Below are 10,539 nucleotides of genomic sequence, written 5' to 3'. Positions count from 1 at the left end.
TGTAGATTTTATTTTAGGCAAGTCGTGTTGATTTGAGAAGGCTAAATTGATCAAACATGCTCCGACTCATTGCCGCTGGCCGCTTGGTCGTTACTTTAAAAAATGAAAGTTTGAATTTAACAAACATAAAATGTTCCAAACATATTTTTAAATTAACTTAATAAAGAAACCAAAAGAAATCTAGCCGTTTTGCCATTAATGCCTCCACTGCATACCCAGACGCTACACCCCTGGTGAATAAAGCAGAAATAATATCAAAATCAATACTCATTCTGCATAGTATTTCTGATGCATTAATATGCATGAATGATCTGATTCTCATATATTTTATTTAGATTTTTGTGTCGATATCACAGCAGTGTTTTCAGTGACTCTGAGGCTGTATATTAATTCCGTTCACTGCAAACAGCAGCGCTGCCAGATATTGATTTTCAGACGCTTTGTCAAACTCAGTCGCATCGTGCTATATATTTCTCCTCTCGAGTTTCTTAAGATGTAGAGAACATCAAATACATCCTTACACACGAACACACAGCTGATTTAGTATCAGAGAGACGCTTCAATTATTTACAACATTTTATTTCACAGATTTCGAGGAGCCGACGTCACGCCACCTTCAGCCACAGCGCCGCTATCTCAACATCACACGCCACGCTATCTTACACAGACAACAGCTTTCTGTTGGGAACTATCATGCAATATGAAAAATAAAGCAATTCAGAGGCCGAGAACATTTACATCAATAACTCATGTTTTGTTTTTAGCAAAATGAGCTTTGAAGTTCCACACAGGCCTCCAGAAACAATCAAAGACACATTCAGGTCAAACTGACACATTCAAGAAACCGGAGTCACTTCTGATTCAGAGACGAGTGTGAAAGCAATTTCAGTTGTCAGTCAACACAAATTATAGAAGAGTTAATTACATTTCAGTCATTTGTCTGTTTGCTACATTGATTCCTTTGCGAATATTTTATCGGCAGAGCAAAACGGAGTCTCAAAATTAATGCATTTACAAAATATGATTCGCAAATGTGTAAGCTTATTTACATTCACAGAAAATGTGTTCATGTAGAACCTTTCAGAAATACGCAAACATAATCGTCTACATATGGATTCGATTTTGCATTTGTGAATTTCTGTGAACGTCAATTTCAAATGCATTTGCAAATCTTTTTTTGTAAATATGAATCAAGATTTTCAATATCTATTTTCAAATACAGTATATATTTTAGTGTGAGTTATCGCAATTAAATCGCATCCAAAATTGTTTTTGTTTACATAATATGTGTGTGTGTGTTGTGTATATTTATTAGATAAATAAAAATATATAGACACACGCAGTGAATATTTTGAAAATATTCACATGCATATACTTATATAATTTATATTATATATAAATATATGTAAACAACATTTTTCTTAAATATACACATGCATGTATATAAATAATAAATATACACACATATATTATGTAAACAAAATGCAATTAACAATTAATTGTTTGACAGCACTAATGTATATCTAAAATACATTTAATTAATATAAATAATAATCGTTAATTTTTTATAAACTTTAAATATATATTTACAATAGCTTCAAACGTAAGTTAATTCACAATCACAAAAAGTCAATCTATTGATGTAACTTTCAGAAAGACCCCAAAAACTTGCATTTGCAAATAAAATTGTGAATATAAATTAGGTTTTAAATGTCAATTTGTGTTTGCAAAAAAATTATATATCGATAGATTATACTTTGATACAGATATAGATACATTACTTATAAATTATAAATATATACTTAAACTTAAATATACACTAGTTTACATCACAAAAAAGTTTCAGAAAGATGCAAACGTGTATTTATGCATTAGAGTTTGCATTTTGTGAATCACAATTTTGCATTTGCAAATAATATTTTATAAATATGAATTGAGATATGACTGTCGATTTCTGTTTATAAATATATATTTATAATAAATATATATAGAATAAATTAGTGCTGTCAAACAATTAATTGCATAGAAAATTAAAGTTTAGATGTGTGTGTGTTGTGTGTATGTATTATGTATATATAAATGCACATATATTTATATTTATATTCATTATTTATATTTATAAAACATGTATATATTTATATTCATATAATTTATATAATATATAAATATATTTAACATATATAAACAACATATTTTTCATAAATATATACATGCATGTGTGTGCATTTATATATACATAATAAATATACAAGGGAAACACATTTTATGTAAAAAAAACAATCACAATTAATCATATGACAGCACTAAAATAAACATACTTATTAATACATTGCTTATAAATAATAAAATAAATACAAGCTAATTCACAAAAAAAGTTTTTATATTTACAAACAACAACTGATGAATTCATAACCTTACTTATATTCACAAAATCCGATTTCATACAGTATCTTAGCGCATTTCTTTTTTTGCAAATGTAAATTAGAGAATGAATTTTGAGACTATTTTGCTGCTCCAGACAGCAAATGTCATATATACTTCAATTTCTTGAGTCTTAATTTAGGGATTAGCCATTAGAAATTCATCTAATTTGTCATCTTTAGCACATCGGAGCAACTGATGGCCATCACGTTTTTTTTTTTTTACAGATACAGAAGCTTATAGTCATATTCACACGGATGAATGTCTGTACAGTGAGTGTAAAGTTCTGTTGCATAAATCACCTCAAATAAACCTAAACACTCTGTTAATGATGAAGATGCATCAAACTCAAAGCTTTCATGTCTTCCGTGTCGCTGAGTTTGAGTCTGTCTTGCATCTGAATCTTGCATCCGTTAAACCGACGGCGGAAATCAAAAACACTGAAATGCAAACTCAAACACTGGTCGAAATGTTTGAGGAAGCGAAAGTACTGTAAAACAGGTGGTTTGTCGGTGCGCTGGACGTCAGACGATGAAGGTGTTTTACCAGATGTATCCGCCGTCGTCGCTCTCTCCCGGCTCGGCCTCCTCTTCTTCTTCCTCTGCATTCTCGTCGGCGTCTTTCTCCTCCTCATCTTCCCAGCCCACGCCGCTGCTGAAATCTCCGGAGCTGAGCAGCTCGTCTACGGCACACAGATGCATTTCAATTAGGGATGCACCGAAATAAAAATTCTTGGACAAAGCCGAAACTGAATATTTTCCCCGATGCATTTTGCCATTTTCAAGTAAATAGCCAAAAATGTGCATTTTACCATTTTCAGTTTGCTCTTGTTTTAAAAAAAAACAATTACAAAGCAACAATTTAGACATATTTACTTTAACACTAAACATTTTTAACATTCTAGAAGACGTTATATCCTACCAACAAAGCACAATTTAAATTAATAAGTTAGTAAAATAATATTCTTTAGCCATTTTAAAGCATCCTTGCTGAGCAAAGGACAATGTTAGAATAAATGTGACCCTGGACCACAAAACCAGTCTTAAGTCGCTGGGGTATATTTGTAGCAATAGCCAAAAATACATAGTATGGGTCAAAATTTTTTATTTTTATTTTATGCCAAAAATCATTAGGAAATTAAGTAAAGATCATGTTCCATGAAGATTTTTTGTAAAATTCCTACTGTAAACCTATCAAAATGTAATTTTTGATTAGTAATATGCATTGTTAAGAACCTAATTTGGACAACTTTAAAGGTGATTTTCTCAGTATTTTGATTTTTTTCCACCCTCAGATTCCTGATTTTCAAATAGTTGTATCTCGGCCAAATATTGTCCTATCCTAACAAACCATATACCAATAGAAAGCTTATGTATTAAGCTTTCATATGATGTATAAATCTCAGTTTTGTAAAATTTAACTTTATGACTGGTTTTGTGGTCCAGGGTCACATATTTACTTAACACTAAACATATTTAACATTCTAGAAGACGTTATATCCTACCAACAAAGCACAATTTAAATGAATAAGTTAGTAAAATAATATTCTTTAGCCATTTTTAAGAGCCCCTTCTTGAATCAGGCATGAGTTTTAATGCACAAATAAATGCATCCTTGCTGAGCAAAGGACAATGTTAGAATAAATGTATTAATAGAGCTGTTAGGATTATTTTTGTCTTACTTTTTTATTTTATTTTGGCATAAACCCGCAAGAAGAGCTCAGTCCTAGTTTTTGCATATTTGTGAATGATTGTCATCTTTGGTCTTTGAACCCTGGCTAAGGAGCTGCTGTCAGAATAAACACAATTGGTGTCTGGTGTATTAGACAACAGAACGATCTGGAGTTGATTGACTAATGGATGATTTCAGTCATCATACAGTAACCTTTCTCTTCTCATGAAGACATGCGATGCGCTTCTAAACACTCTCTCGCTGTTAAGATTAGATGAATAAATAATGCAAACAACATTGTTAAGTGTTTCTTTTACAGCACTGTATCTATTTGTGTCAAAAGATTTCAATAACAATACATATTTCTAGAGGATGTTTTCTCAAAATGAGTTTTTTCTTCTACACTGAGCCATAAATCTCCACTTACACATACCAAACTTTACATTTTCATTCCTGTCTATATCCTGTCTATTTTTACAGAGGGATTTGTACATACTATGATTTGCTTGATTATATCGAAAAATGAGTTAGGGCATGATGAAATGAGATTCCCTCTGTAAAAAGTTTTGACTCTAATATGTCAAAAACAAGAATTTTGAAACTGACTTCATCCAGTGTTTAGATTTTTGTACAAGAAATGTTTGCAACTTAGCCTGTATTTCATTAAATAATGCTCATTTGCATATTTAAACCTTACATTTTAGAAAACTAATACAAAAAATGTTTTCAATTATCAATGTAATCAATCAACTGAGTAAGTAAGGTGATAACTATTAGTTATTTGTTTTACCCTATTCACCTGCAGTGTCTCTCCTTAATTAATGGACCACAAAACCAGTCTTAAGTCGCTGGGGTATATTTGTAGCAATAGCCAAAAATACATAGTATGGGTCAAAATTATTGATTTTTCTTTTATGTCAAAAATCATTAGGAAATTAAGTAAATTTTCATGAAGATTTTTTGTAAAATTCCTACTGTAAACATATCAAAATGTAATTTTTGATTAGTAATATGCATTGTTAAGAACTTAATTTGGACAACTTTAAAGGTGATTTTCTCAGTATTTTGATTTTTTTGCACCCTCAGATTCCAGATTTTCAAATAGATGTATCTCAGCCAAATATTGTCCTATCCTAACAAACCACACATCAATAGAAAGCTTATTTATTGAGCTGTCATATGACGTATATATCTCAGTTTTGTAAAATTTAACCTTATGACTGGTTTTGTGGTCCAGGGTCACAAATGAGAAAAAACTGTTTCATTTGTATCTTTTTTTTTTTTTATTGTATTGCTATCTTTAAATTAATCAATCATATAAAGTTTAGGACCCACTCATAATCGTGTTAAATAATCGTGATTATGATGTTTACCATAATCAAGCAGCCCTATTCCACACCGCCCACTTGTTTGCTGCATTAGTACGCGCTTCTCTTTGATCGCGGCACCTCAGTGTTCGGTATAATTCATTCTGACCTTTCGCTTATTTATTATTTCGGTTTGCGAACATTCGGTGCATCCCTAATGAAGATGCCAAAGGCGTCGAGCAGCTGTCACTCACCACAGTCGGGGTTTCCATGTATGCGTGACCCTGTGGCTTCGGCTCCGTGAGGGTCGACGCACCAGCACTCGCCGCGGCTGTGGTCGCACTGCTGCTTCCGGTAGTAGCCGTCCTCATCGCAGCTGGGGATGTACATGCCTACACACAGACAAGTTTATTTCACTCTAGTCTAGTTTTAGTCAAAAAAAGGGGAAAAAGTAGTCTTTTAACAAATTAATGTAGGTCAGTAAGTATTTTGCTGTTGGGTAGTGTCACTTATAAGTTCTGAAAATAGCAGATCTATAGTTCAACACAATGTGAGCTTCCGGATCGACTATTTTCACCAATAATTACAATAATGAAGGAATGTTTTAGAACATAAAAGACAAACAAGGATGGAATGCTAAAACGGCTTGCCATACTAGTATGGCAAAGAGTATTTAATGCTAATGCTTTTTAAGTTTTAATTGGCATGCACAATAAGCAGAAATGTCATGCATTTTAAACGTCTGACGGACCACCCACTAACATTTTCGTCTATTCTCGTCTCGTCAACGAAAACTCACACACGTCTCGTCATGTTTTAGTCATCAACGAGCCATTTTTATCTCGCCATCGTCTCGTTATCGTCATGAAAAAAAGTGGCGTCAACGAAATGATTTCGTCATCGTCATCGTTGACGAAAACAACACTGGTTCACAGTGTGTTAGGTTAGTTTAAATTCGTTTTATTTCGTTCAAATTTTCAATAAAATTGAGTTTAGTTTTTATTAGTTTCAACAACAATTTTTTTTAATTTTAGTTTCGTTTTTATTTTGTGAACACATTTTGTTTTTATATAGTTTCGTTTCAGTTTTAGTTTGAGTTTTTTTGAAGATCAAATGGAGATCATGATTTCCTCTCAATTCTAAACTAAGCAAAATAAATTGAGACAAAATATAAAATGCTGCAGTCTATTTAAAAGTGTTTAATTCATTTGAATGAATTAATAATCATTTAATACATAATATTGGTATTTAAAGCAACACTAAGTAACTTTTCCCTCAACGCTCCCTCTACAGGTTGGAAGCGGAATTGTCCGTTACCGCTGTCGTAAATAATTTAGCCTAGCGTCGCGTCACATGCACGTTATTTGTTTGGAGGCTATCCAGGACCGGCTTTGGAAATAACGATGTCCAGTAACAAGGTAGAGTATGTTGTATGACTTTATAAAAGTATGAAAAACTTTTGTGAAGCCTGCCGTAAAGCAAGTCGCATTTGAATTACAAAACCGCGACCCGACGACCCAAACTTACATAGTGCTGTTATGGCCGATAGAGGGTCGCAAAGCAAATTCGAAAGTGCCGTTTCACCCTGTTATGAGTTGATGAACCACTGACACGAGTTCGGAAACATTATTTTAAGGTAAAAACAACTCTTTTGTGTTGACAATTCCACTTCCAACCTGTAGAGGGAGCGTTGAGGGAAAAGTTACTTAGTGTTGCTTTAAAATACAATATATTTAATACACCAATTTATAATATTAAATTTATGAAAAGGTGGTTTGAATGAATAAATGACTAGCTCACAAAAACATTTTGTGTGTGTGTGTGTGTGTGTGTGTGTGTGTGTGTGTGTGTGTGTTTGTTCAGTTCACTGTTCACTTCTCAAAACTAACATTATTGGATGAATCTGTGCTTTTATCTCTGGTCAATGAGAAATACATTTTTTAACAGTTGTTTCCATCTACTGGCGAAACAATGCAATCGACACAAACGTTAGTTGAAGCGCCAATTACTTTCAGAAGATGACGTGCTCTATTTTGATCTCTAATAGACATAAATGTTTGAATCCAAACTACGACCTTTAATCAGACTACTCTCAGACTGCTCTCTCTGTCAGCGGTAAGACTTTTTCAAAGACAATAGACATGGGGAATATTTGTCATTTAGAAATGAGATCACGCGGGTGTTTGAATCTTGATCTTTTAATGATGAATCTGCTCTAGTATATTGGTTTGATCACCTGTGTTACATAAAAAAAAATAATAATTTTGCCTAAAACTGATGCTGTAGCCTAGATTTAATGCAGGTGCTGTTCAGGTCGCTGATATATTGATCATCGCTGATGATGATATTTTCTATCACCTAAAGTATTCAGTTATAAGTAATTAAATACTTTTTAGAGAGTTGTAATTGTACAAGGTGTAATTAGTAACTAGTAATTAATTACTTTTTTAGAGTAACTTACCCAACATCAATGTGTGTGCAGAACAGTACATTTACATCAACAACATGTTTGGACCATTTATACATTTTACATTTAATATAAACTTAAATGTATAACACTTATACATTTTATTAAAAGTTTTTACTTAATTCATGTTCTTGGTATTTTATTATTATTATTTTTTAAATAAATTGATTTAATAAATATTTATATTTATTTTATTTATTTATATTTAATGATTTTTTTAGCTGGTTAAACAAGGAAAAGGCATTATTTCTATAATACAAGAACATTAATATGGTTACAAAATGTTTACCAAATTAAAACTATAAACTATGAATTAAAACTACTTATTTTATTATTATTTACTTATTTTATCTAGTTAACCAAGCAAAATAAATAAAGTGACCAAGAGCATTTTGACCATTTTAAAACTATGAACTGTTGATTAAAACTTTTTACTTTCTTAATTCATGTATATGATCTTTTTAATTTAATTTAATTTAATTTAATTTATTTTTTTATGTGTGTATATATGTTTGTATCTGTTTCATTCATTTATTCATTCATTTAGCTACTTATCTAATATTTACCAATATTTAAGATGTCATCAATCACCTATATACAATATAATCCACAAATTCCCTGATAAAGAAAATACATTGCATGCATTTTCCATTCAATAAACATTTTTTCTGATTTAACCAAGGTCTAATCTAAGGGTTTGATGTATTATTAAGTGCATTTATTCCAAATCAGAACAAAAGTCTGGATCTAATCTGGATCTTTAAAGGAATAGCTTTAGTCTTTTCATTGCACATATTTTGCGTATTTTATCCTTCAGCTTTAACCATTTTCTAGTGTGTGTGTGTTTTTACCTGGTTTCCTCTTAGACGCCTCCTGTATCTGGATCCTCTCAATTTCAGCCAAACACGGAGGTTCTAGGAAAAACACATGAAAAAATTATTTATAAAAAAGAAAGAAATCAGTTTATTTTTTATTAAAAAATGTATAAAAAACGTGGAATAAAAATACAATTAAATTAAATTAATAATTTAAAAAACAATAATAGGTTTCTTTAAAATGCAAGATATTGTTTGGCTCCGTATTAGAATTTTTTTTAATAACTTTTGTTTCCAATTAATTTTTCAATCAAAGGACCAAGATTCCTCATTATATGAGCTGTTTAATTGGACATTAAATGTTACACTCACTCTCTCTCCAGAAGCACAGGCACCATTCTGCCGTAGAAACCTTTCCGTCGCGGTAGGAGTCGCACGAGTTGAAGAAGGGCCTGATGCACACTTCATACTTCTCCAGGTTTATAGCGGCCAGCTCTGACTGATCCAGGAACAGGTCATTACTGGTGTCCAGCTTTGAGAACATCCAGCCGATGGAGTCCTTACAGCCGGCCACGAGACCCCGGTCAAACACTGCACAGGAAGAAAATGAACACTATCAGAGATGCTATTCTTTTTAAACTTTTATTCATCAAAGAATCCTAAAAAAGTATCACAGGTTCCAAAATATATATTAGGCAGCACAACTGTTTCCAACATTGATAAAAAATCAGATTTCTGAAGGATCCTGTGACACTGAAGACTGGAGTAATGATGCTGATTCAGGTTTTTATCACGGGAATAAATTACATTTTAAAGTATATTAAAATACAAAACCACTATTTTAAATTGCATTAACATTACAATTTTACAGTTCTTTTCTGTATTTTTAATCAAATAAATGCAGCCTTGATGAGCAGAAAAGTCTCCTTTAAAAAAATTTTTTTTTTAAATCTTACTGATCCATAGATATTATTTTTTAAGTATTATTTATTTATTTATTTAAAAAAAAGAATATATATATATAATTAATACTTCACAAATTATTTTAAATATTTGTGAGATAAAAAGTCACAATTACTTTTTTTTTATTCCGTGCTGGAAACAGGTTTCCAGTTTTCAATATACATTTTTAACAATGAACAGAAATTATATACTTATAAGTATTTCAAATAAACTAGAAATACAATATTATTTTTAAATAAATAAAAATTAATATTTAAAAATAAATTGAGAAAGTAAAAATAAATTTTTAAAAATAAATTAAAATGAAATAAAAAACACAAAATATGTAAAAGTTAATTGAAAATGAATATATAGAAATAAGTATTTAAATTAAACTAGAAATAGATATTTATAAATATATATAAAAACTATTTTAAAAAATTGCGATTTTTTTTTAAATAAATTACAATTATTTTTAAAAATATTTTTTAAATATTTTAAAGTACATTTTATAATAAAATAAGTTATCATAAATTAAAAAATTAAGTATTTAAAATAAACTAGAAATAAACATTTATAAATATATATAAAATCAATATTTAAAAGTAAATTGAAAAAAATAAATAAAAATGAAATAAAGAAAATATATATTTTTAAGTAATTTTATAAAATCAATACTTTATAAAATCACAATAATTATTATAAATAAATATTTAAAAATGAACTGAAAAATTACTTTTTTTCATTCCGTGCTGGAAACAGGTTTCCAGTTTTCAATATTGATAATAATCAGAAATGTTTGTTGAGCAGCAAATCAGCATATTAGAATGATTTCTGAAGGATCATGTGACACTGAAGACTGCAGTAATGATGCTGAAAATTCAGCTGCGGATCACAGAAATAAATTACATTTTAA

At 30.4% G+C, this 10,539-nt stretch overlaps 1 protein-coding gene across 1 annotated transcript in view; it reads right to left on the bottom strand.

The window, feature by feature from the left end:
• Positions 1–2,820: 2,820 nt before the first annotated feature.
• Positions 2,821–10,539, bottom strand: part of LOC141297921 (testican-2-like) — a 47,979-nt gene continuing 40,260 nt past the window's right edge. Inside the window, exons 8-11 of the mRNA XM_073828388.1 lie at positions 9,054–9,272; positions 8,718–8,780; positions 5,654–5,791; positions 2,821–3,103 (exon numbers count right to left, since the gene is read on the bottom strand). Of these exons, the coding sequence (XP_073684489.1) occupies positions 2,964–3,103; positions 5,654–5,791; positions 8,718–8,780; positions 9,054–9,272 (560 nt within the window). The 3' untranslated portion in view covers positions 2,821–2,963. The remainder of the gene's footprint in view (positions 3,104–5,653; positions 5,792–8,717; positions 8,781–9,053; positions 9,273–10,539) is intronic.

This window comes from Garra rufa, chromosome 22 (genome assembly GCF_049309525.1).
Source record: "Garra rufa chromosome 22, GarRuf1.0, whole genome shotgun sequence".
Classification (NCBI taxonomy): domain Eukaryota; kingdom Metazoa; phylum Chordata; class Actinopteri; order Cypriniformes; family Cyprinidae; genus Garra; species Garra rufa.
Note: the sequence above shows the minus strand (reverse complement) of the source record. Positions and strands in the feature narration are given on the sequence as shown.